Here is a 25,875-nt window from a genome sequence, read left to right on the forward strand (position 1 = left end):
ACCCTTGAAGGCTGCCTCCCCGACACCTCCCCCCCCACCCCCAGATTTGATACCTGCCATCAGGAGAAAGGGTGATGGATGCTGACCATCTGGCCCCGGGGAACTGTGGGACTGTGGGAGGGGGATGCTGTCACTGCTCCTGCCCCTGCCCCGTGACGCCTGGAGGAGGGGCAGGAGCCCTCTGCTCTGCCTAGCAGCTGCAGGACCCAGTCTCTAGCCTGCCCTCCCTCAAGGATCCTTGTCTATCTCTGCCCCCCTGTCTCTGTCTCTGGCTTCCCAAAGCAGGAGCATGGCTCAGGTGAACTCTAGAGGGTCCTCTGGGACCCGTTATCAGGAGAGCTCAGATGACATCCCCGAATATGCAGCCGGCAGGCTGGGGGTACCCTGAGAGGTGTCAGTGGGGGGCCTTCTAGGGCACTTTGCATGAAGAGAGCAGCCCATTTGCTTCTCTAAGGATGGCTTCCGGCCAGCCTCCTTCCGTGAGTCTCAGAAGGGAGGCAGAGAAACCAAGAACAAAAGAGTCCGAGCAGGAAATGGAGTCAGAGCCAGACCGGAAGGTTCCTTTAAAGGAGCCCTGATGGGGGAGCTTCTAAGCGACTTCCCATATGGTCTAGCGGTTAGGATTCCTGGTTTTCACCCAGGCGGCCCGGGTTCGACTCCCGGTATGGGAAAGCAGCTTCTTTTTTTTTTTTTTCCTCCTTGATACATTAGAGCTTGACTTTTTTTGAAAATCTTTTCAGTATCACTTGAAGAAAAAGGGAATTCCTCCGGAGCTAAAATCGGCAAGTGCCATCTGGGGGGGCCGCTCTCTTGGGCCACACGGGAAAGAACCGTGCCTGTAGCGCGCAGATGCCTCTAGATGGCAATGTGCATGGGCAGGAGCCTTTGACGCTGACAGAACTCCCTGGAAGTGTGGCCTCTGGCAAAAGGGACTTGTCCGAGGACAGTTTTCTCTCCTTACTGTGAAGTTCCCTAAAGGGGGCTGAGGGTCCCCGTTTCCTTTGTATGGCAGACAGCTACTCGCCAGGCCCTGCCCTACACAGCTGCCAAATAGGTATCCTAAACAGAGATCTGGCCGGGTCCTCCCCGACCAAAATCTTCCAGAGCTCCTCCATCGGGCACGTGGGGCCCTCTCCAATCTGGCCTCCCCTCTACCTTCCCAATCTCGCTTGCGATTCCAGCCCTTTTGGTCCTCCCTCTTCCGGATCTGCCAGCTCCTTGCGGCATCCATGGCCCCCACATCTGGAACACATTTCCTCCCCCGGCTGCCTTTCAGAATCCCAGAACGCCCCTCGAGATCGCTCCCAACTGGGAGGCCTCTGCCTCAGGTTTCCGGTGGCGAGATGCTATCTCCCCCTCTCGAAATCATCCCCTGTCCTTTGCTCTATGCTCCTCTGGTGTGCTCTCCCTCCACAGGGGCTCTTCCAAATGTTTTGCTCCCTCCTCAAACCTCCCATGGCTCCTCCTTCCCCCACCCTCTCAGTGGAGGCCATTTCTGCGAGCTCCCCCCTCTTCCCTCTTTCTCAGCCCCAGGCCCACGGACACCTTCTGCCATTCTCTCCTCCTTCACCCCGGTCCCAGAGACAGGGCCAAAAGGAGGGGGCAGGGAAACGGGAAGGGGGTCCTGACAATCCAGAGTCCATCCACTGCAGAATGGAAGCTCCTCAAGGGCAGGCCTTGCTTGGTGTTTGCCTGGACATTGCGATTACTTTAGCCACAGGCCGGAGGCTCCTGCAGGGCAGAGGACAGGCCTCCACGCTCCAGAACTTTGGGCTGAATTAAAACGATCCATTTGTCGTCCCCATTTTACAGAACTCCTAGAATGCCGTTTGTCCAGTTCCCAGAGTTTGCGCTTCCACCACAGTTTCTTCCTTGAAGGGCTTTGGGGTTAGGAAGGCATTTTGCCTTTTTACAAATTCACTTTCAACTTAAGTGGATTACCAAGGAGGCCTTCCTGTCTCCAGGAAAGAGCCTTCACTCCCTCCACTCTAATCTCCCTGGAAATCCTGATTACTTCAGAGCCAGGTTGGCCAACACATGGCTCTTGTCTGGGGCGGAAGGCTCCTGCAGGGCGGAGGACATCGAGCCTTTGCCCCAAATCTCATTATCCAGGCGGCCAAATGGATGGGCAAAATTGCACCTTTCTCTTTTCCCTTTTCCGTCTTAAAGGCGCTGGGTTATTCCCAGGGCCAGTCTGAGTGGACAGCTGCAGCCAAGTCCCAGGATGTTAGAGCTGGGACACTTCCTGAAGGATCCCGGCTCCAAGCCCTTTATTCTACTGTAGGCCCACTGCTCTGGGGCTCTCTCCTCCCTGGTGGAGATGAATGCCCTGCCCATGTTCCCAAGGGGCTAGCAGAGTGGCTGAGAGGTGCCAGCGCTCCAGTGCTCCATCAGTCTCCTTGGAGACTCCCCAAGCTCCGTCTCTTGCTTTGGGAGCTTTGGGAAGGTTTCCAGCTTCAAGAGAGAAGATGGAAGAGGCCAGCCCGCCTCAGGCAGGAAGCCAGTGGCCTAAAATGGGGTTGGCCTCTTCCATCTTCCCTCTTGAAGTTGGAAATACCCGAAGCAATCCAGCAGGCAAAGACTTGAAGCTTGAGCAGTTCTGGGACCCTCCCTGAAAAGTGCCCCAAAGGACTCGCCGAGGCTGGAGCTCTCAGACTTCTCCTTGACTCCACCCCACGCCTATACAGGGCAAGAGAGAGTACCATGCCAATGGGCTTTGGGCAAGGAGGAACGTCTGCACTACCAACCCAGAAAGTGAGGGCTGAAGAGCGAAAGGGTCTTTCTAACAGTAGCGGCAGAGCTGGGTCTACAAGTGCCAAGAGGGAAGGAGGGAAGAAAGACTCCAGAGTTGGCATTTGCCTTAAAGTTTCCAAAATACTTTCCATGCATTATCTCGTTTGATCTTCAAAACACTCCTAGGGGGTAGCAGGGGGAGGTGGGGGACTAGACCTATGATTTCCTTATTTAAGAGAGTTGCCCGGGGTCCTGAGGTAAGTGACTTGCCCAAAGCCACCTAGCCTGTAAAGTAAATACCAGAGATAAGATTCAAACCCAGATCCTTCCTGACTCCAAGTGCAACAGATAACCTTCAACTTCTACCATACCACACTAGCAGAGGAAAGGAGAATATAGAAAAATTCACTTTTTCTTTAGTGTCATTCTCCTTCTGGTGCCCTTCCTCCTTTCTTTGTGGTATCTCCCCCAGCAGCCAACCCTCTTCTGTAAGACTTGCCCACCTTGGCTACCCAGGATAGGTCATTCCCATGTCCTCAGTTCTCCCTGAGGCTTACTGGTTCCAAAGCCTTCATGGCCAGGTTCTGTCTTCCTGCCAAAGCTACCACTGCCCAGGAGTTCATCTGTGTCGGTATCCTAAAGGGCCAGAGAGTTTCCTCTGACTGTCCAGGGCAGCTCATCTCCCAGCAAGAGGACAAATGGGGGACTTGGCATAAGAAGACTGCATTGTGTTTCGTGCTTTTTTCTGGAGAGAGACCACCCTTCGATGCCATTTCCTAACCCCAAGCTGGGACACTAATGGAGAAACTTTCTGGTCAGGGAGACAGGGGAGAGTTGGGCCCTTTGAAGGAGACACTAGAGCAGGGGTCGGCAACCTTTTTGGCCGTGAGAGCCATAAACGCCACATTTTTTAAAATGTCATTTCGTGAGAGCCGTCCAGTGCTCACAGTGCCGCTCCTGTAACAGCGCCTGAAAAAAATGCACTTTATGGCTCCCGCAGAAAGAGCCATATCTGGCCCTCGAAAGAGCCAGATATGGCTCGAGAGCCATACGTTGCTGACCCCTGCCCTAGAGGCACCCAGCTTCTCCAATGTTAGCATATGGAGTAAAATTCCACTGTTAGAGCCAGAGGGATCCTTGGGGGGAGGCGAGAGCACATTGGTGGAGAAGGGGGTGGTGACTGCTAAGGAAGTGGGCTGTTATCAACATGGAGACAGAAGTCCCCAGGGAGAGTGTCAGTATGTGGGACAGAGGAAGACCAGGAGGCTCTAAAGGCATTAAGAGTTGGGATGACGATCAGGAGGTCAGCAAATGACAGTAAGGACGATGGAAAAGGGTGGCCCAAAGGCCTTCGATTGTCCTAAGGAGAAGGAGGGCCAAGGAGAGGTGATAATGGAGCAATGGCCTTGAAGGGGCAATGGGAAGGGAGTACGGAAGCTGGTTGCCCCTCTTCCTGGCCCGAGAGTCGGGCAGTGGCCTGACCCCCAATGAAGAGGCTCACAAAGGATGCTCAGGGAAGATCGAGATTTCTGTTGGAGGGAAGGAAGGATGGCCACTTGCCAGTTGTCCCAATAGCTCTGCGTGGTCTGGACTTTCCCCTTCAGTCCTAAAATCCTGCTGATTTCGGGAGTGGGAAGGAGACAGCTTCCCGCCTCCCAAGGCTTTCCCAATGACCTCACAACAGTCAGCACGGAGGCTAAAGCACGTCCACTTTCTTGGCTCGATGGAAAGCTCTGGTACTGGGACACCTCCCCCCCCCCCCCTAGCTTCTACTGACCTCTTAGCTTGATGAATGAGCACAGATCCTTTCAGCAGGTACTTGGGCAATAGCTAGAGCCAATGAATAGTCTCTGGCAAATCTCATTTCCTCGAAGCATAGAACCTATTACTCCTTAGCTGGAAGGGACCTTGGAGGGCGTCTAAATTCCACCACTTCACTTTAGAGAAACTGAGGCCCAGCAATGAAACACATTATAAAGTGCCTACCTCATTTGTTTTCCAAAGGACGGTCTCTGCTCCCCAGAAAGCTGGTTACAGTATACTTAGGGAGGAAGGGGAGTGAGAGACCACCTGTTAATGGGTATGATGCAAGGTTGGGTAGAGCAGGGGCAAATAAGAGAGTTCCGGGAACACTGGGAGAGGGAAGTTAGCTGAAGAACCACGGTCAAAGGACTTGCTCAAGGTTACGCAGTCGGTGAGTCGGTCAGAGCACCGATGGAGATCTCCTGCTCCTACACCCAGCAGCCATCCTGACCTGTGTGGCGATGGCCCAGCTTCTGGTTGAGAGGATTCACTGCTGCATGAGCCACGCTTTCCAAAGTCAAGGTCATCAGTAGTATGGCACAAACAGCTTTCACCGCCTTAGCCTGACCTGACCAGAGGAGCCCATTGGGACGGGGGTGGGGGCTGAACTCCAGGCTGCCTTGAAGCTACTGCCCAATGCTGGGTCACAGGATGAGCCATTCACAAAGGTAGAGCTGGAAGAGACCTCTGAGGGTAGTCAAGTCTAAGCCTTTCAATTTACAGATAAAGAAACTGAGGCCTAAGGTCACCTAGTAAATGGCCAAGCCAGAATTTGAACCCATCTCCTCTGAGTCCAAACTTAGTATTCTTTGGGACACACGGCAACAATCGGCTACCCTTTAGCTGCTCTGGGCAGCTAGCTGGGAGTTCTAGAAAGCTACAACAGCCATGTAACATCATACCAGAACCCTGATTCCTGATTCTGGGAAGCACAGAGAACCCCATAGGGCCTGGAGTAGGAAGGAGCAATTGGGACACTAGCTGTTTCCTGAAAGAGCCCGACGCCTGTGCCACCAACATCCCCTACCCTGCCCCAGCCTGGGAGAGCTTTTTCTACCCTTCTGGAGCTGGGGGGAAGTACCGATAAAGCTGGAAAGGCCACTTTCCACTGATTGGAGACCAGCCAAGTCTGAGGCCCGGGTCCTAGGGGCTTTATCACTGTTTCAAGATGCTAAAATCTTTCCTAGCTTGGCCTTGCACAAGACATCTGCAAAGATGGTGGGTGGCCAGGCAGCAGAAGCTGAGAGAGACCAATTTCAAGGAAATGGGAACTTAAGGAAAAGGGGAAGTGTCCAGTAGGCCTCAGCTGCCTAGTCACCCTGGAAGGTCCCTCTGCCCCCACACCGCAGTCCCATCCCTCCCATGGGAGCTCAAGTGCCTTCCGGAACCTTCGTGGTGCTCAGGGGTCCAGGGCAGCCATCGTTTACTCCTCTCCCGGCCCCACTTCTGAATCTTGGGACTCATCCCTCAACCCTCTGCTTTGCAGCACCGCCATTGGAAGAGAAACTCTTTGAAGGCAGGGCCTTTCTTTCCATCTGCTCATCTTTCTATTGCCAGTGCTGGGCCCCTAGCAAGCACTTAAGAAACGCTTCTTGCCTTGACTAATGGGACTGAATTTGAACCGTCCTCAGATAGTCACTAGCTGTGTGCCCCAGAACATGTCAAGGAACTTCTCTGAGCCTCAGTTTCCCCCTCTGTAAAATGGGGATAATCAAAGCACTTAGTTCATAGAATTGCTGTGAGGGTCGAAGGAGCTAATATATGCCAAGTCCTTGGCGCCTTTACAGTGCTCTAGAGTGGTGAGCTAGGATTCCCACATCCTAGGGAAATCAAGGCACTAGGCCTTTTTAGGTCCTCTATTCCCATTTTAGCAATATAATGTCTGTGGGAAAAGGAGGTGGGGAATTTTATAAGGAAAGCAGGCCTCTGATTACATTTCTCTCTCCCAAAGCTATCCCTCGCTATCCCCTATAGCTGAGGAAGATCAAGGGTGAAGACACTGCCATTCGCTTTCTTACCCACTTCCTTGGGTTTCCTGGCCTTTGGTCCAAAGCCCTGAGTGAGAGCCTCCGGCCCCTAGAGGGAAAGGAAACACCAAAAGAGTTAAGCAAGGCTCCTCCTGGGCAACCACATGATGTCAGTGTTGCCCACGCAGCTGAGAGTTGGGTCAGATCAGACGGGGCCCAGAAGAAGCAGCGGGAAGTTGGGACTGTAACAAAGGGTGATTACGAAAAGCAAGTCATCGGCCTCCAGCGGCAACCAACATTTATTGGGGGCCTGGCGTAGAGTTAGCCCCATCCTGAGCCCAGTGGGAGACAAGGGGAGTAGAGGGCCCAACTCCAGACCACGAGAGGCCAATGAGAGGCTAGCCCGGTAGATGAAACATGCCTCTGTCCAGCAGGCCAGGAGCCACTGGGACGGTGAGGACCAATGGAAGGCACGGTGTCTGGACTGCGTGGCCATGGGAGTGAGTGTCGAAGGGCTCCAGAGGAAGGAAAGGTTCCCCATGGAAGGGGACCAGGTGAGGAAGGCCTCAAGCAAGAAGGAGGGAGGTCTGGGCTGAAAAAGCTGGGCAGGCCTGGGAAATGAAGACATTCTGGGCTGGAAAAACAAGAAAATCCTTGTACAAGGTGGCAGCAAGGAATGAACAGTGAAGAGGTTCTCCTGTAGGACAATCAATGGGACAACAATGCTACCAAGTTCGCAGGAGGCCAGCCCCGAGAATCCCTTGAACACCAGGCAGAGAAGGTGTCGTCATTGTCGTTCAGTTGTATCCAACTCCTCGTGACCCCATTTGGGGTTTTCTTGGCAGACATACTGTAGTAGTTTAACATTTCCTTCTCAGGCTCATTTTACAGAGGAAGAAACTGAGGCAAACAGGGTTAAGTGATTTGTCCAGGGTCGCACAGCTATTAAGTGTCTAAGGCCAGATTTAAACTTAGGAAAATGAGTCTTCCCGACTCCAGGCCCAGTGCTCTATCTACTATGTCACCAGAGCAGATGTAGAGTCAGTCTAATAGGTAAAAGGGAGCAGGAGACAGTGGACTTAGAATCAAGAGACCTGAGTTCAAATCCTTCCTCTGTCCCATATTCTGCCTCCAATACGTACCAGCTGGTGATCCTAGACAAGCTTCAATGGGCAGGAAATACTTTTACAAGTCTTGTAAAGTTTGTTTTTCTTTAAATATTCTTTTTAAATTTTATTCCAGTAACAAATTTACACAGAAGTTTTCCCAGGTTACATGATTCATATCGTCTCCCTCCCCCCTGCCGGAGCTGACAAGCAATTCCATTAGGTTATACATGTGTTATCACTCAAATCCTATTTCCACATTATTCCTTTTTGTAATAGCATTTCACAAGTCTTAAAAGCTTGTATACATGTGTATGTTTGAGCCCGAGTTCAAATCCGGCCTCAGATACTTATTAGATGTGGGAATCTGGGCCAGCCAGACTCAGTTTCCTCATTTGTAAAATGGATCTAATAATAGCAACCACTTCCCAGGGTTGCTGGAAGAATCAAATAAGTTAACACATGTTAAGTGCTTTGCAAATCTTAAAGAGAGCTACGAATGCTTGCTGCTATCATCGCCACCTCTTCCACGTCATTCCATGTTGGATCTTGAGCAAAGGGATAATAGGATGGAAGGCGATGAACCCAGCAGCCCTGTCCCGGCTGGCCTGAAGGGCTCTGAGACTCAAGGCAGACAGACCTGTGTTCATGTCAGCTGAGATAAGCCCCAGGGCAGAGAAAAGGGGAGAAGAGCTCTGGGTCTTCCAGGACATTCATCACTCAAAGACTTCAGGGCTGGGGCCTGGAAATCATTGTCCCTCTTCCTGCCTCTACTTTCCCTCTTTGCCATTTCCAAGTGAAAGTTCCTTTGGGGGCAATTCCAAGCTTTTGCAGCTAAACTAAGCTAAGGAGGCTTGGCCATCCTGACCGCCCAGGGGATCTCCAAAGCAGGGTGTCTTTACCGTGTTTGTGCCACGGAGCCCTTGGACGGTCAGTCCAGTGAAAAAGCCGCTGCACCTCGTCTCCTAAGAAGGTTTTGTGGCTCACATTCATAGGTGAGGGAAGTGCTAACTTAGAGGCTAGTGAAAAGAAAGATGCCCATTTTCCCCCATCTAAGTTCCTAGGCCCCTGGGGCCCCAGCTTAAGAGCTCTGGCTTTATGAGGAAACTCAAGGTAGAGTGTTAGAGCGATATTAAAAAAAGAATAAAAGAAAGTAAAAAGTAACAGTGAAAACATTTTAAGAATACACATTGGATGGGGGCAGCTGGGTAGCTCAGTGGATGGAGAGTCAGGCCTAGAGACAGGAGGTCCTGGGTTCAAATCCGACCTCAGATACTTCCCAGCTGGGTGACCCTGGGCAAGTCCCTTGACCCCCATTGCCCACCCTGACCGCTCTTCCGCCAAGGAGCCAATACACAGAAGTTAAGGGTTTAAAAAAAAAAAAGAATACACATTGGAGAGCAGAAGGAAGTATAGAAAGGGGCAAAGATGAGCAGAGGAGTGTTGGAACTACCAAATTAAATTTCACCCTGTGTATGTTTTTAAAGTCTCTCTGTACACTCAATGCAAGCAGGGGGCAGCTAGGTAGCTCAGGCCTGGAGTCAGGAGGACTTGGGTTCAAATTTGACCTCAGATATGTCCTAGTTGTATGACCCTGGGCAGGTCACTTAACCCCCGTGGTCTAGCCCTTGAAACTCTTCTGTCTTAGAACTGATACCAAGACAGAGGGTTAGGGTTTAAAAAAATCAGTGCACACAACTAGTCTGGGATTCCCTCCGACCTTCCCTCTCTTGTGTGGTCCATTCCTTAATAGCAAGCCTTCCCCCAGAAGGAAGTAAACAGCAGTTTCTCTTTACCTGGAGACAAAACCCACTTATAAAAGTACAAAGAGCAAATGAATGTGTGTGTGTGTGTTAAATAGAGCAGAAAAAGAACCCTGGCTCTCAGGCCGCTGCTGTTCTTGCAGTGGGTACCAGGGGAAAACCTGGGAAGGCATGCAAGTCAGGCAGCAATAGCTCCCACCTTGAGAGCCCTGAAGGTTATTGGAGGGCTTCCCTCCCAATGGCACCTCCTTACCACACAGCCTGGATTTGAACTGGGGGCCTCCAGAGGCTCTGGAGCCTTTTGTGACCGAGGGTCTGAATCTGTGACCACTGGGAAGCAGCAGAGAGGGAGCGAAGAGCTCAGCCCCGGAAGGCCTTCCTTCTCCAAATCCTTGAGGCACTCCAGGTATCGGCAGCCCATTTTGAGAATGAGAAAACTGAGGTGGTCCGAGTGGGCCTGCTTGGTCATGCACATCTCGGTTACGCTCCCTCTTTGGTCTCGTTTTGAAGGGGAGAGAGGACAGGGCTTAGCGGGCCTCTGCAATGGCCGGCCTCGCCGGAGGAGGAAAGGATGACTAAGATGAAGAAAAGGGCACAACAAAAGGGCCCAGAAGTCCAAGACTAGCCTTGCCAAATTGGCCAAAATGGGCCGGTCCACCTCTAAGCAGCTGGTAGGAGTGGAAGCCCAAGCCTTCGCTCAGGAGATGCGAAGGTAACCACAAAGGTCCAGCACCTTCCAGGAGTTCCTCCTTAGTTTGTCTTTGTGGCAAGTTTTGAACGTGGGGCAATTAAAACGATCTCGTCATCGACTCGGTCCGACCCGGCCCGGCCCAGCCCGGCCCACAAGAAGTCTCATACCTTGCAAACCATCATTTTTCTTCTTTTGACCCACCAAGGCATCTTAGTTCTGTATCTCTCAACCCGGGTCCCCCTCCCCACCTCTGACCCCTGGGCCTCAGTTTCCTCTTTCTGTCCAATGAGGAGGTCGAGTCTAGGGGGCCTTTCCAAGTCCGACCTATAATCTGGGAGCCTCGGCTCACTTCCCCTGGCTACTGAGGGGGTGGGGCGGGAGACAGACGAAGGGCGGGGGTGAGGAAAACGCTCTTCCAAACTGCAGGGCGCGCGCATGCGCACAAGAAGGGGGGGGGAACCCGAAACGGTAGGGTGCGGTGCAGTGCAGTGCGGAGCGATGCTCTAACTGGCCGCTAGGATCCGCGAGAACAGACAGAGCGAGTTCTCGGAGCCGCCGGGTGATTGGCTTGTGGAAAGTGGGGGCGTGGCCTCGGGCTTTAACTTGTGGCGCCCGCTCCGAAGCCCAAGAACATTTCGGAACGCTGCGCCCAGCAGAGCCGTCTCGTGTCCCCTGGACCATCTGGGAGCTCACCTCCATCCCCATGGCTTCGCAAGGCGTGGACCCGAGAGGTTAGTGACCCGGGGACCAGCTTCCCCGAGCGGCCTTGGCCGCAGCCCCCAGGGACGCTGCCGCCTCTTCCGAGAGCAGGTGGCAGTTGGAAGGGGTCCTTCTGCCTGGACTACCGCATGCAGCCACCAGCGCTCAAGCCGGGAGCCCCTCCCCAAAGCTGTCACCAGCCACTTAATGCGCGTTTCCTCCCGACCAAGGCTTTTAAGAAAGGGCTCCGGAACCCATTTAAAGGGAGCCTTTAAGGGGAGCCGAGTGCCTAGGAAGGGGAAGAGGAGGGAGAGGGTGAGGGAGGGAGCCGCCAGTTTCCCAAGGCCATTTTGTAGTACCCCAGCAAGGGGCAAAGACCGTTTGAGTTGGAAGGTTCTTTAGAGATCATGGAGTGCAACCCGCCCATTTTGTAGAGGAGAAGACTGACGGGCAGTGGACAGTTGGTAAGAGAGCATAGATTTGAACCCAGGTCCTCTGACCCCAAACCCAGGGCTCTTCCCACTAATAATAGACAGAAAGGTTCTGTGAAAAAAACAACTGAATCTGGAGTCAGAAGACCTGGCTGCCTATCCTGGAACTGGTTGGCAGTCAGTCCCCCTTTCTGTCCCTGAGACTCCCCCTGTGCCAAATAGCGGGGCTGTCTAGAAGACCCAAGTCCCTGGAAGCTAGAGGATCCAGCAGTGGATTAAAGCCCCATTATTCTGCGAGGGATGAAAGGAGGGAATCTGAGGGGCGGGGAGGTTAGTTACTCCAGTACTAAGTCACTGACATCCCCGGGAAACAAAGAGCCCGAGGGAAGAATGAGAGGCTGTGAAGACTGAGACGGCCATTGGCAGTCAGGGCACGGAGGACCTTAACCGCCCAACAGGAGCTCACAGCGGCTTCCAGGAGTAACATAACAGGGTTATTCACTGAACGCCACCGCCAGTGGGCACTTAGGTGAGGACAGATAGGAGAGGGAAGAGAGTGGAAGCAAGGGAAGCCGGTTGGAAGGCTACTCTTGCAAGAGACCAGGAGAGCGAGTGAGAGGAGCTGCTGAGGGCCTGGGCGGGAGAGGAGAGGGCCGGAGAGTAAGGGATTGGGGCTGACTTTGAGATGATGAACCTGGGTGATGGAAGAGTCAGTGGGGAGAGGAAGGCTACTGCGGTGCTAATGAGGTAGGGAGTACAGTTAGTATTCCCCTCATTTTACAGATGAAATGAAGTCATGTGCCTATTTTTATACAGGGACTAAGTGTCTGAGCATAGGGCCATGGAGAGGAAGCAAGCCTTATTAGAGATGGGAAGCCTTGGGCAAGTCATTTAACTTCTAAGTGCTTCAGGCAGGCCACCAGGTTGCAAGTCAGGTAGAGGTCTGCCTTGGGAGAGGAAGCTATCTCCCAGGGAGGTCCCTATGGGGATGGACTGTCCCAAAGGGGCCCAAGAGGTCCCTGGGTACATTGCAGGGCTCCAGAAGTCGCCGGGCCCTGCTGGCCTTCCCTTCCAGCATGCTCGGTGCCCAGGTTGAGGACACCATCTCCATGTCTGCATTCCACCACGAGGGAAGAGCTCAAAATTATCTTCCTAGTCTAGTTTTCAAAATACTGCCAAGAGATGTCCTTGTTCTGTGGTGAAAAGCAAAGCAAACTGAGCCACCCACAAAGCCACCCTTCGTGGCTCCTGCCTGGTTTGGATTGGATTCTGTTTTTTGTTCCTTCGTACCTGGAGGCAGCTTAGTGGATAGAGTGCTGGGCTTGGAGTCAGGACAGACAGGGGTTCTCATCCGGCTTCAGACACTTACTGGCTGTGTGACCCTGAGCAAATCACCTAACTGCTATCTGCCTCAGTTTCCCCATCTATACAATGGGGATGATAATAGCGCCTACCTGCTAAGGTTGTTGGGAGGCTCAAATGAGCCTATAGGCATTCATAAAGTGCTCAGCCCAGTGACTGGCATATAGTAGGTACATAATAAATGCCTCTTTCCTCCCTTCTCTTCCCCTTTGCTTGTTCGTTTAAGAGATGTTCCTGCTGGGAAGGGAGGTGAGAGGTCTTCATTAAATGAAGCCGGTGCTTTCTCTGCTGTCTTTTGCCCTAAGGAGGCAAGTTAGTGTTGGCACTAGGACTTGGAGCCTGAGCAAAGGCGGGAGACTTGTTTTATGGGATGTTAGAGCAGCAAGAAGCTTGAAGGATATATAGAAGGATATAGAAGGATATAGAATCTGAGCTCGAGAGATGGAAGGGTCTAAACGGGCCATCCGGTACCACTTTCTCACTTTACAGAGGAGGAAACTTGAGGCCCAGAGAGGACCCCAGGAAGAGGACGGGGCAGACCTGGGACTCCAGCCTAGGTCCTGGCTTCCACACAGACACAGCCAGGCTCCTTACTTTGCGGCCATTTCTGCCTCATCCACTCCCTGGCTTTGCTGATGAGGGAGCTTTAAGAGGGGAAATAACTAGTCCCAAGTGACCCAGTTAGACCAAGAGCCCCATCTTCTGACTCACGGTCCTGTCACTGAGAGATGTGGCTTCCTCTTGTACCTTTGGAGCCTTTGTTCAAAGCTTTAAAGCCCTGGATGGCATGTATCTTCCAGGTACGTGAGTGGCTAGCAGGTACCACGAAAGAAGTGGAGCACCTCTTCTGGGGTAGGAGGAAGGGAAGAGCACTGGCTCCAGAGGCAGAAAGCCTGGGTTCCAATCCTGATTCTGACACTACCCGTGTGACCCTGGGCATATTACTTGACCTCTCCTGGCCTTGGTTTCCTCATCTCTAAAATGGACTAGACAGTCCCCGGGGACCCTTCCAACTCTATCTGATCCTAGGAAGCTACAAAGAGGTCTGAGACATGGCCCCTGTTCTCAAAAAAGCCAGGAGCCCAGTGGGGTTGGCAACACACACACACACACACACACACACACACACACACACACAAAGTGCCTTGCACATAGTAGGTCCTCAAGTGTTTGTTCAAGTTCTGTGCCTCTCTGAAACACCTGCCAGACAGGACAGAGGCCTATGGGAGGATGGGAGGAGTGAGCTGGGGGAGCACCTGAGATGGGCCTGGAAGGTAGAGTAGGATGGAGCCGAGGAAGAGGAGGAGGAGACAACCTCGACAGTCATTTTCTAAACCCAGAGCTCAACTGGAATGGCTTTTCCCATGTCTTCCTCTCCCTCCCCACCCCCACGCTGCCCAAAGTCCCCAGGACTGAGCCAAAGGGCATTGCTTGCTCAGCGTAAAGATCCATGGAAACAGTGATGAGGCGTGGGGCTTGCTGAAAGCCTGCTGCTTTTCTGAGGGGGACATTCGGGGCAGTTTGGGGCCCAGTGCGAGTTAGGAAGTAGCAGCCCCAGAGAGAACCATCAGCCGGAGCTGAGGAACCGAATGGCTTGGGAAGGGTTTGGGCAGACGTGGCCCTGGGCCTGTGCCTCTGCCTGTCTGCGGCCACATGGGGAAAGCTGCAGCTGCCGGGGCGTCCCCAACTGTCCCATGTGGGGGCCGGGAGCGGCCTTCTTTGACCCTCTCTCTTCTGCCCAAGTTTTCCAAAATAATGTGTTGGCAGCCCTCTTCGGGCCGGGGGCTGAGGATGCTGCTGAAGTAGAAAGTGTCGAGTCTGAAGTGTGCTTTGAAGAGGCTGGACTAGATGGCCCCGCCAGAGGCCCTTCAGGTTCTAGAATCATGTGTGCAAAATTCGGGTTCGCCAGTAGGTACAGGGGGCGGCTTGGGGGGAGACAATGAGGGTCCCAGCTGCAGGTCCAGACACTTGAGGGCCTCCTGTGAGGAGTGGGGGATGAAGGGACGGCACTCCAGAAGTTCTAAGCCCAACTCTAGGGGTGAGTCTAGAACAGTAAAAGCAGACCCAAGCTGGGGCACTGATGGATTCCCCCCCAGCCCAGGCGGCTTGAAGCGGGGAGGGCTTCCTTGAGTTTGGTTTGGCCAGAGGAGCTCGGCGCCTTCCTGCAGGGCCCACCCACGGTGCTCGTCTCTGCTCAGTGTGCTCCCCTCTCCAGCCACACTTCACAAAGCCACAAAAGAAGTGAACACACAAAAGAGAACCCGGCGGATGGGAAACTCAGGCCAGCAACAGCGGGCTATTCAGAGGCAGAGACAAGCGGGGGAGGAGAGTCTTCCCTCCCTCCCATTTGGAGAAGGGGGAAGGGGCCTCAAGCATGCAAACCCTTTAAGGCCTCTTTCGTGCAACCCAAGTAATCCCAGATGCCAGGGCTGAGCTCGTCCTTCGGTGCCGGTCTCCAAAGGTGGGGCAAGGTCAGCGGCCTTGATCGGGTCCACAGATGATTGGAGACAGGCCTGAAACCCGGTCTCTCCTCTCATTCCTTTTCATTGGACAAAGATTTGGTGAGCTGCCCCGAAGCACATGAAAAAGAAAGCTCCCAGCTCTGCCCGCCCTAAGGGAGCTAAGCTAGCCGAGCAGGGCTGTGCAGGGCAGCCCAGGGAGGAGGCTGCTGCCCTCTAGTCAGGGGGATCGGAGAAGGAAGGGCAGGGTTTCCCACCTTGCCCAGGCCCTGCCGGACTGCTTGGGTAGCCTGGTGAGGAAGCCAGTGGGGGCCTGCTCAGAGTCAGGCTGGGAAATACATTCAGTACTCTGTGGAGAGGCACTGACAACACCAAGCCTACTAAAATAGTTAGAGAATGTGAAGAACCCAGGCTTAGGGGTGCCGGCTCGGAAGGGACCCTGTAATGCATTCAGAAGTTACAGGTGTGAACCGGCAGCGTGGAGGAGGACCGAAGGCGGGGCGCAGAGGGACAGTAACGGAAATGGTGCTGAGCAAGTTAAGTTGCTCACATTCCTGGTCGGTGGTCATTTTGGGAATATAACCTGCCCCTGTGGCCCAGGGGCTCCATAGTCTCCAATGATGGGCCCAAGGGACTCCTAGCCCCGGCCTCCCGCCTGCCATAAATGTGCCTGGGGGTGGGTATGAGGCACCCAATGGAGAGATGAGGAAGGATTCAGGGCCTCTCGACGTTACGTGGCCAGCATGCCCTTGGCTGCTCCCCCCCCAATACTCCCATGGGCTACCCATCTGTTGGGCCTCGATCTCACTACCTGGCCGTAACGTTCTGAGACTGAATCCTTTCTATTCTCACAGTAGTACTGTACGATGACCCATCGGTTGTTAGCTGAGGATCTCACACCAATTGAATGTCTCGGCACAGTTTAAGCCACCATCTCTGCCGCCATCATTGCAGACATCCTCCCTGTCCCTCCTAGTACTGTCTTTTCCAAGAAGACTCCTTTCTCTAGGGAAGGCCTAGCTCGGGCGCTGCCTTTTCAGGAAAGCCCGGCCTCCTCTCCGTACCAGCCACCCCGCCACTGTTAGTGATCGGCCCCTCTTCAGAGGACCTTGTGAATGTGTTATCTCCTCCCCACCCACCAAGATAATCATGACAGAAACCCACATTTACGTGGTGCTCTGAGGTCTGGAAGCAGGCTGTATCTGCCGTCTCAGCTGAGCGGCTACTATGAGCATCCTCATTTCACAAAAAAGAGGAAACTGAGGCCGAGAGGCCTGTCTTCCTGACTCTAGGCCAAGCACTCCATCCACCATGCCGGTCATCTAGCTCTGTCTAAAGGAAGCTTCTTGAGGGCAGGGACTCTATTCTCCCCCTTGTCTGGCACATAGCGGGCACTCAGCAAATGCTTCATTGAGTCTCATGCAGGTACCAACTGGTATCTGAGGATTGAGAAGGAGAAACAGAGGCATCCCTAGGGCCCAAGGGCAGTGTTTCCTTTCTAAGCTCAGCTGATTCCTGCCACCCCGGACAGGAAGCAGCGGGTGGCCCAGGGCCAGGCTGGCCAGCTAACTGATGTACTTGGTTCTTTTGCTGTCCCAGGGCTGGGAGATGATGAGCTACACTGCCTCCTCAGAGAGCTGGATGAAGTGATTGAAGACTTTGATAATGGCAGCAGCAGCAGCTGTCACTATGAGGAACATCTGGAGGAGCTCAAGCAAAGGAATGGCCTTGGCCTTGGCGTCTATGACAGTGGCATCGATGAAGCTGAGAGTAAGTCTGCCCATCAGAGGCCTGGGATAGTCTACAAAGCACCTGGGGCGGGGCATCACTCCCGACTCAGCTGCCAGCCCCACCAGTGAGGTCCACATTCACCCTGGGAGGGGTCTCCCCACCCCGGGCAGGGCCAGGGCCAGGCCAACTGTTCTGGAAGCATGTCTTGGAGATCCCCAGCCCGCCATGAGGCCCTGCTTCACTGGGAAGGATCGCTGACTGACTGGACTCTCTCTACAGGTGCCAACCCATCTCCAGGGAGCAGCTTAAACACCAGCGAGGAAAACATTCACATGCCAGCAACTTCTTCCATTCCCAAAGGTGAGAGCAGACAATTTCTGAATCCCGGGTGGGAAGGTGACAGGTGGCGGGAGGATTCTGAGGAAAGTAGGAGAGTGGACTCGGAGAAGGGCCCTGGGAGACCCTGGGGGCCATTTTCAAAAGCGGGGAAGACCTGGGCTGCTTTGGCCACAGGGCCAGTAACCATAGCAGGCCTCGGGAAGGGGACTGTGAGCCAAGCTGCCAACCTTCGCTCCAAACGGCTGTGTTCCCTCGCCTCCCGTACCAAGCTACCAAGCGAGAGGCCTCCTAGAACTGGAAAGGGCCAGGGGAGAATAGCTCCGACCACCAGAAGGCCAAAGAAGAAGCAAAGAGAGGCGAAGGACATGCAGCAACTAGTTCCTGACCAGGCACTAAGGGAGCCCTGGGGTGTTGGGGAGGGCTCTCAAGGGGTTAAAAAGCAAACCTTTCTTTGGAGCTCCTGCCGGAAAAAGAGCTTGGGTCTGAGGGCTCGAGGCCGGGGGCTGGGGGGCGATTCTGATCATCAAGACGAGTCCCGAGACACCCTCTCTCTTACGAGCTATAACCCTAATGCCGAAACCCCAAGGCCACGTCCTTTAGACATTTTTTTGAAGCCCCTTAACCTGAAGAAGGCTCTGGGAGCCGCTGTTCAGGCCAGTCATTCTTGTTTCTTCGGTAGCTAAGCTTGGAGACACGAAGGACCTGGAGGATTACATCGCCGACCTCGACAAAGAGCTGGAGGGTGAGTCCATTGATCAGATTTTAGATTTTAGATGTTAAAACCTGGAGATTTTAGAGAAACACCAGCACGAACATGGGATGGCTCCGGCCCTCGGCTCGAAAGAGGATCGTGGCAGCAGAGTCCTGAACCAAATTCATTTCAATCTAACGGGCTCCTGACCGCATGTCTCCACTCCGCAGCCAGCCTAGGCCTCACCTGGACCATTGCCCTGGCCTCCTAAAGGGTCTCCCTCCATCTAGCCTCTCCCTTCTGGAAGCCATCTGCCATATGGCCACCAAAGGAATTTCCCTAAAACACACTCCTCTGTTCAGGAAGCTCAGAGGTCAAAGCCCCCGAAGAACCCTGCCAAAGACAGACCAGGAAGGCCCAGCGGCCACAACTGGAGGCTTCCTACGTGGTGTGCCCCGTGTTGGGTCTTGGGCCTTCCCAGTTCTCTCTTGCAGCTAAGCCTCCATTTGGGAGGAGGAAAAGAACTGGCAGCCTGTGGTTATTTGGGGGTAGCACTTGCCTCTTTCTTGCCCTTAAATAAGATTTGGCTCCGTAAGCATCCTTCTTCCTCTGATCCCCGGGAGAATGCCTAGGAGAGAAGGGAACCCAGATGCTCAGCACCCTGGAGCTGCCCACGGTTCAGTCCCTTTCTCACACCATAAACCACTCCAGGGAGACTATAGACAATCTTTAGGTAGCCCACGGGATTTCGGGAAGGGTTTCCTTGCCTTTGCATTCAGCCGAAGACTCCCCTGTGGCACTGCCCCAAACATGACTTGGATTTCCATGGCAGCTGCTTCAGGATTTCAGAGGTTCAGCCCACTCTCTCATTTTCTTTTTTCAGAAATGTGAGCCACAGCCCTTGGGCACCCGGTGGAGGCCCCCAAGGAGTACTGCTGTAGCCGTGCCTGCCTGTGTGAACGCCCCATGGTTCTCTCTTTGTGGCCTTCCTCGGAAGGCCGGAGGCCAAAACCTAAGGGCCAAGGATCGGACGGGGCCACTCACTGGGAATCACCCCCAGGACCCGTTGCTCAATTATGTTATCCAATAATGTTGCTGTGTCCATAGTGCGCTAGCTGCTGTTTAGCTTAGCCTTTGCCACATTCTTGTAGCCAATAGTGTTAAGGCCGTGTCTGTGCTGCTGGAGTCAATCTAACGCCAAGGTTGGGGCCTTGGATTCCATCCCAAGTCTAGAAGTGCCCACCAGTGATGTGGATCCACCATTGACTGCAACTTCAGGTCTTGGAGAGTCACGTGGAGTGCTGAGAGGTTGTGACTCGTCCAGGGCCCCACGATTAGTCTGTGCCAGAGGCGGCGTTCGGAGCTCGGTCCTCCCAGCCCTCTATCCACTATGCCACATTGCCAGCTTCAATAACTGGACCGATAGCTTCGTAGTCCTCTTCTTTGGTTGTCTTCTCAACTGCGTTGCATCGACCCTCCTGAACACCAAGTGATGTCTGGCCAATTAGCTGGCCTGAGCATCTGTCTCCTAGAGCACTTGCTTGCTGCCAGAAGAGGGACTATTTGCCTGGAGCTTAGCTTTCCTAGTGCCCCCTTAAGGATGAGCAGGAAGCCCCCAGCCATGAGCCCAAATTGTCTTGCCTTGTTATTTTAATTCTGCAAAGGTCTGTGAGTTCATCGACATGGATCTTCCTTCTTAGTGACCCCTTTTGGACTTAGTAGCTGGGCTGCCAGAGCTGCCAGAGCTGCCAGGGCTGCCAGAGCTAGACGTTGCCTCCCCCCGTAGCTAACCTGGTTCTGAGCAGCATCTCGTGTCCTTAGCCGTGCTGGCCTTCTGACAACAAGCATCCAGTCAGGGATGGAGCCCGGGTTTGATGGTTGGTAGAAGTAGCCAGAGCCTTCAGGAAGCCGGGAGCAGCACCTGGACAGAGCCAGGCACCAGAAGATGGCAAAATAAGGTGCTACTGGGCCCCATTGCATTTAGAGCCTTTAAAGGCCTTGCTATCGCTCGGGGTCACAGCATATTCAGAAACTGGGGTAAGGGAACAGAAGGGGCCCTCCCACTCCCACTTTTTCCCTCTGCCCATGGCCTACGACTGGCCAAGAGGCTCCTGCGGCTCTACGATGAGAGAGCAGGAAAAGAGTTTTGCAGGGAAGGGAGTAAAGAACTCTAGCCTGACTGGAGGGAAGCAGGGTGAGGTGGTGCGCAGTGAGGGAGTCCTCTGAGAGAGATCACAGCCACTCACAGGCAAGACAGCCCCTCCTGATGGCAGGTAACAGCTTCTGCCTTGGGCACACACAGATAAGCCACAAGGAGCCTCCCTGATGTCCCTGAGCCGAGAGCCAGCTGGCGAGCACCATTTCCTCAAGTCAGGCCTGACGACGCTTCTCACTCTCATCCAGCCATGCCCTTGGGCGCCAGTGTAAATGTTGTATGATATGGTGACTAGCAGACACAAAATGAAATAAACGCCTCCGTGAAGGATGAGCCCTCATTCTTTCGCTTTGCCACCCTCTGCCCACAGACATGCTGCCCCGTGCCCAGCTGCCGTGCCTCTCCCCAGGGCCAACCCTAAGGGAAGAACACAGGCACGCTCAACCCCTTCTGACAAACAGAGCCCGGAAGTGCAGGGCTCCCCCAGAAACCCAAAGGGGGAAATGCCATGCCACGTCGCTAGCGCATTTCTCCCGAGTCTGATTTCTTTTGGGCCGCAGACATGGGGGGCGACTGCTTATTGTCCTAAATCACTGCCCGCCCCACTCCCACCATGCCCAGAAAAGGCATTCCTCTGGACAGAGCTTCTTCCACACTCCCGTAGTCGGCCTCTGCCCAAAAGCAGCTCGGGGGTACCCAGCAGGCCCCAAAGCCAGGGTGAGGGGAGGAAGAGGACAGCACGGTGGTGCAGCGGGGCCAAGGCATCTGCCTAGACGTCAGGGGACCTGGGTTCGGGGCCTGGCTTTGCCATTCATTCCCATACCTGTATGACTGGGGTACATGGCCGCGTCTTCCCTGGGCTGGGATTCTTCTCTGTCTCCCTTTCATCTCAGAATCAGTACTGTGCATTGGTTCCCAGGCAGAGGAGCGGGAAGGGCTGCTAGGCAATGGGGGCTAGCCAGGAAGTGTCGTCTGAGGCCAGATTCCATGAACCCAAGGCCTCCCGACACCAGGCCTGACCATTTACTGGGCCACCTGGCTGCGCCCCATCCCCCAAGGGGTTTTGAATATTTGAAAAGAGAGGATTGATTGGCTGTTGGATGGTTCTCTCAACAGTCAGGAACCTGCTCCAGGCTGAGCTTTGGGGTCCTCTGGAAAGTGAAGAGGCTGGACCAGATCTCGTTTCCCCCTTAGGATGTCGAGTTCTAGGCCTTGCTCTGCAGATATTTGCCCTAGACCCCTCACTTCCCATTTTTCTTGTCGATAGCCCTAGTAACGACTCTAAGACAGAAGGGCAAGGGCTAGGCAATGGGGATGAAGTGACTTGCTCAGGGTCACACAGCTAGGCAAGGATCTCCCTGGTCCAGGTCTGGTGCTCTATCCACTGAGCCGCCTAGCAGCCTCTGCTCACTTCCTTTATGGTACTCCCGGCCACATGGGGCCCAGCTCCCTCTCACCAGCCTCCCTTCCTATGGTTAAGAGGCCACAGCAGCTTCCTGCAGGAAAAAACCCAGCCCAGGAAAGAGCACAGCTCACGCTCCATTTTGTCCCTCCTCCTCGCCCGCCCACCAGCTGCTATAAGGCCCCGGGTTTCTACTTGCTGAAGTCATTTTGGTAGAGCTGCCTCTGGGCGGGCTTCTGCACCATCTGAAGGCTCCACCAGCACTCTCTGCAGGCCCGAGGCCAGGCCTGGGCAGCCCTATCAGGGGACCTGGCTGAGCCTGTCCCAAACTGAAGCTTTTCCAGCATCATTCTGACCTTCTACTCCCCGGGACTGGCCTAAGCCAAGACCCCCTCCCTAGCCCAGGCTGGACCTGGACCCCCGCGGGAGGCTCCCAGGCAGGCAGACCCACCTTGCCTTTAGCACCTGCCCCTCCGGGTTCTGTAAGCACAGCTCACTGGCCCACTTCCCAAGGCCAAGTTTCTTCCTGGCCTACTGGGAAGCCGCCTGGCAATATGGTGGGTTTGGATTTTTGCTTTCTTCCCACCTATGGGGTCCGGGAACCTCAGACCGAGAAAGGAGCCTAGAGACCCTCTGGCCCAACTCCTTTCATTTTACAGCTACAGTCGGCTACGGTGCTCTAGACAAAGTCAGGGTCTTGCCCAAGGTCCAGTAGCCCTTCCCGGCTCCCAGGCTGCCCCGCCATTACAGGATGTCCCGAGTGGAGGCTTCTCGGCCACAATGGATTCGTTTTCCATTTTTCAAAGGCTCCGCTGACAGTGGTGGTGACTTAAAAAACCAAAGCAAACCCCGAGGAGTAGCTTATGGGCCCTTCTTAAAACACTGATTTTCAAAGCGTCTCCAACTCAAAATAGTCAGCACTATTTTATTTCTCCCCCAGCATTCCCCACTTCTTTTCCAATAAGGATGGTTTGGCAAAAGTCAGTCAGTCAACAATCATTTATTTGTTTTTTAAAGCCTTCCCTTCTGTCTTAGAATCAATACTGTGTATTGGCTCCAAAGCAGAAGATCAGTAAGGGCTGGGCAATGGGGGTCAAGTGACTTGCCCAGGGTCACCCAGCGTGGAAGTGTCTGGGGTCAGATCAGATCTCAGGACCTCCCATCTCTAGATCTGGCTCCCAATTGACTGAACCACCCAGCTTTAAGTGCCTACTGTGTGCCAGGCACTGTGCTAAGCCTCAGGATATAAAAGACAGTCCCTGCTGTCAAAGAAGTTGCCATAATGTGGGGAAAACAACTCTGTACCTACAAGCCTCCAACAGAATAAATGGGAGGGAATCAAGAGAACTGAGGAGGAGAAAGGAAGTCAGTCCTGAGGTCCTGCTCTTCATTAGAGCTGCCACCAACTTGAGCTTCAAAGCTCCCCTGGGCCCTCGTTGCCCGGTGCCTTTCCTAATCCTCCAGAGCAGCACTTCCCAACTCTCCCTCTCTCCTGAAGCCCGCTAGAGTCCCACCACTGCCCACCCCTCTGGCCATGGGGTGCCCACTCCCCAACGATCAGATTCGCGGACTATCTTCATCCTCTCCCACATCCTTCTTGCCAAGGCAAAGCCCTCATGCCCTCTACCTTCGTTCCATTCCATTCAATTGCAGTCTCTACGAGGAAAGGGCAGGGATACTTGGTCCAGCTCCTGCCTAATCTCCTAGGAATCCTCTGAAGGACCTTCCTGCCAAGTGGGCAGTGGGCATCCAGTCTTTGCCTCCTTCCCCAGAAATCCATTCTGCTTGAGGGCAGCTTTCCTTGTTCGGCCTTTCCTCCTTTGCCAGGTGGAAATCTGCCTCTCAAAGGCACCTCGTGCCCATTGTTCCAAATGGGAGCAGAACAATTGCCACCCCCTCTTCCCTCCCCTTTTCCCCCATTATTTGAAATCCCCATGCCTCTCCTCCCTGCCTCCGCAGCCCCCAGCCTTCCCTTCTCCAACCTAAACATCCCATCACCATCCTGCCCATCTGGCACCTCCCAGGCCACTACACTCTCCAGTTTCCCAGGATCCTTCTTCCACTATGGCCCCTGGAGTGGACCCCAGTGGGACTGAGCCAAAGCCCTCGGTGCAGCCCTCGCTTCTCGTCGCCTCACAGACTGCCAACAGTACAAGCATATTCCAAAGGGCCGCCGCCACCGTTCTGGGCCTGCCCTGTTGAGTGCCCAGTCAGGACACTCGTCTGTGCACCAGCAGAAGAAAACTGATTTCCCTCTCCCACAGGCTTAACTCGCAGCACTACGGATGCCATCCTGAGATTTTGGCTCTCGAATCAGCTCAGTCTGAATTCTCCCTGTCTCCAAGGGTAAATTGAGTCCCCTGCCTTGGCCTGAAGAGTATCTGATACACCATTAATGGTAGCCTAGGTGGCCTGCCCACGGTCAAACGGCCTCGACCTCTCTTCTGACTCCCAGGCCATTTGGCCCTGTGCTCTCACTGGGCCCTCAAATGTCACAGGCCTACAAGCACAACAACAAGAGCGAGTATTTACACAGCCCTTACACATTCATCCATATATAGAAACCCTCCTGATCCTCGTGTCCCCACAAGGCAGGCACTATTAGGATTCCCATTTTACTGATGGAGAAACTGAGGCTGAATTGCAGAAGGTCTCACACACAGCCAGTGTGACTAGGGAAGTGACTGAGGCTGGATTCCAAGTCAGGACTCCTGACTCCAGGCCCAGTGCACTAACCACTGAGCTGCGCAGAGTTCTTTCTTTTTTCCCTAAACCTGCTTCTCCTGCTGACTTCGTTCTCTCTGCTTGTGGCATTGTTCAGACCGCCATGCTCAAGCCCTTGGACTTCTGGGCTTTTCCCCTCTTCCCTCTCAAATCCAGTCAGTCAGCAGATACCGTGGGTTTTGCCCCTGCATCCTCTCTGGCATCTGCTGCTTCTTTTTTATTCTCACTGCAATCAGCCTACTGCTGGCCCTCATTTCCGCCGCCCTGGCCCACCGGAATAATGTCTGCCAGCTTCTCTCCCCCTCCACTCTGGGTCAGCTCAAATCCCTCTTTCGTTGGCGGGCCGTCTGCCCCCCACCCAGTGTCCCGGGAGGGCAGGGGCGCCCCCTGGTTTTCCTTCTCTTGGCACCCTCAGGGCTTAGCACAGCGCCTGGTGCGTATTCTGTGCTCCACCTCACCGCATGGCGAATGTGGAAATGTTTTACACGTGTCTGTGTCATTCGTATCAGACTGCGTGCCTTCTGGGGGGCGGCAGAGGGAGAAGGAAGGGGAGAGGGCGAGACTCTGGAACTCGGACTTAAAAACAAAAATGGCAAAAATTCCCGTTCACGCGTAATTGAGAAGACGGACAACGAAGAGTCAATGTATGAAAAAAAAGAGCCTGGCAGGAGAGAAAGTTGGGGGCCTCCTCATGAGCCGAGAGGGAAGGCGGGGGCGGGGGGAGATGCCAAGGCCGTGATGGCCCGTAGCCATGGAGCGCCAAGTGACCCGGGGGAAGGTCTCTGGCATGTGTGTTCAGAGGCCTCTGGGAGAACACAGATGGGCCAGAGCGGCACCGGAGGAGAAGGCGAGCATGGGCTGCCATCTGCCCTGCTGCAGGGAGGGCCCACGTGGATGAAATCACGGAGCCGTTGAAGCCTTGGTGGCGTTCTCTAAATAAACAGCTAAATGCCGCACAGGGACAAAGATGGGCTAACAGGAAATGAGGCTTTACAAACTCGATTTGGACCTACCCTGCGAGCTAATTACGCATGGCTCTGATGCTGGCAGTGCACCAGCAATCAGCTAGTCTAAGTTACTCTCCATCCACAGCTTTCCTGGCCTTGTGTTCGGCACAGGGAGAAGAACGTGGGGCCCTTCCACTGGCCGGGCCTTCCCCACACATCACTCCCAAACTTAGGCCTGACAGCTGGCTGCCCGTGACGTGGGCTGTTTTCTCCTCGGTGTTTTCTCTCAGCCATGCGGGGAGCAGGAAGTGGTAAACCCCAGCAAAGAAGGGCCCTCATCTCCAGCCCGTGGAGGGAAGCAAGGCTTTGCTCTTTGTTCCAGGCTCCCCACGTGTGGTTGGAGGTTGCCATGGTAGAATCTGGCCGTCATAATCAAACTCTGCCCTCCTTTCTCCGCGCTCAGCGAACTGAAGGTCCATGAATCCGTCAGCTCCCCGAGGGCAGAGACTGTTGCTTTTGGGGGGCTTCCGTCATCCTCAGCGCCCAGCCCCGGACCTTACACATGATAGTAGGTGCTTCATAACAGATTGGAGGATGAGCAAGTCTCACCTCCAAAAAAGTGTTCGCTGTGTGAACCTGAGCAAGCCACACAAGCCTCGAGCTCTTCATCTATAAAATGGAGCAATAATAGTTCCTACCTTTTATCTCAGGAATGCCCAGAAGGCTCATGTGTGCTAGGAAGGACTTTGTGACTCTTAAGGCTAAAGAGATGGGAGTTCCTAACCCCAGTTCCTTCAGATTCGGGCTGCAGGAAGCCTTTGCTGTTCCCCCTTTAGTCTGGGCCTACTCTCTGCTTCTCCTCCACACTGTAG

At 54.1% G+C, this 25,875-nt stretch overlaps 1 protein-coding gene and 1 non-coding gene across 2 annotated transcripts; both read left to right on the forward strand.

Annotated features, from left to right (window-relative positions):
* The first annotated feature begins 599 nt into the window (after positions 1–599).
* Positions 600–671, forward strand: TRNAE-UUC. Its single transcript has one exon. It is a non-coding gene; the product is annotated as a tRNA-Glu (tRNA).
* A 10,045-nt stretch (positions 672–10,716) lies between these two features.
* Positions 10,717–18,799, forward strand: LOC123253377 (regulator of cell cycle RGCC-like). Its single transcript, XM_044682575.1, has 5 exons — positions 10,717–10,794; positions 16,614–16,784; positions 17,025–17,105; positions 17,764–17,826; positions 18,659–18,799. Exons 1-5 carry the CDS (start codon positions 10,767–10,769, stop codon positions 18,664–18,666), a joined length of 351 nt encoding a protein of 116 aa, XP_044538510.1. The 5' UTR covers positions 10,717–10,766; the 3' UTR covers positions 18,667–18,799.
* Positions 18,800–25,875: the final 7,076 nt, after the last annotated feature.

The sequence above is a fragment of the Gracilinanus agilis genome, chromosome X (genome assembly GCF_016433145.1).
Source record: "Gracilinanus agilis isolate LMUSP501 chromosome X, AgileGrace, whole genome shotgun sequence".
NCBI classification, from domain to species: domain Eukaryota; kingdom Metazoa; phylum Chordata; class Mammalia; order Didelphimorphia; family Didelphidae; genus Gracilinanus; species Gracilinanus agilis.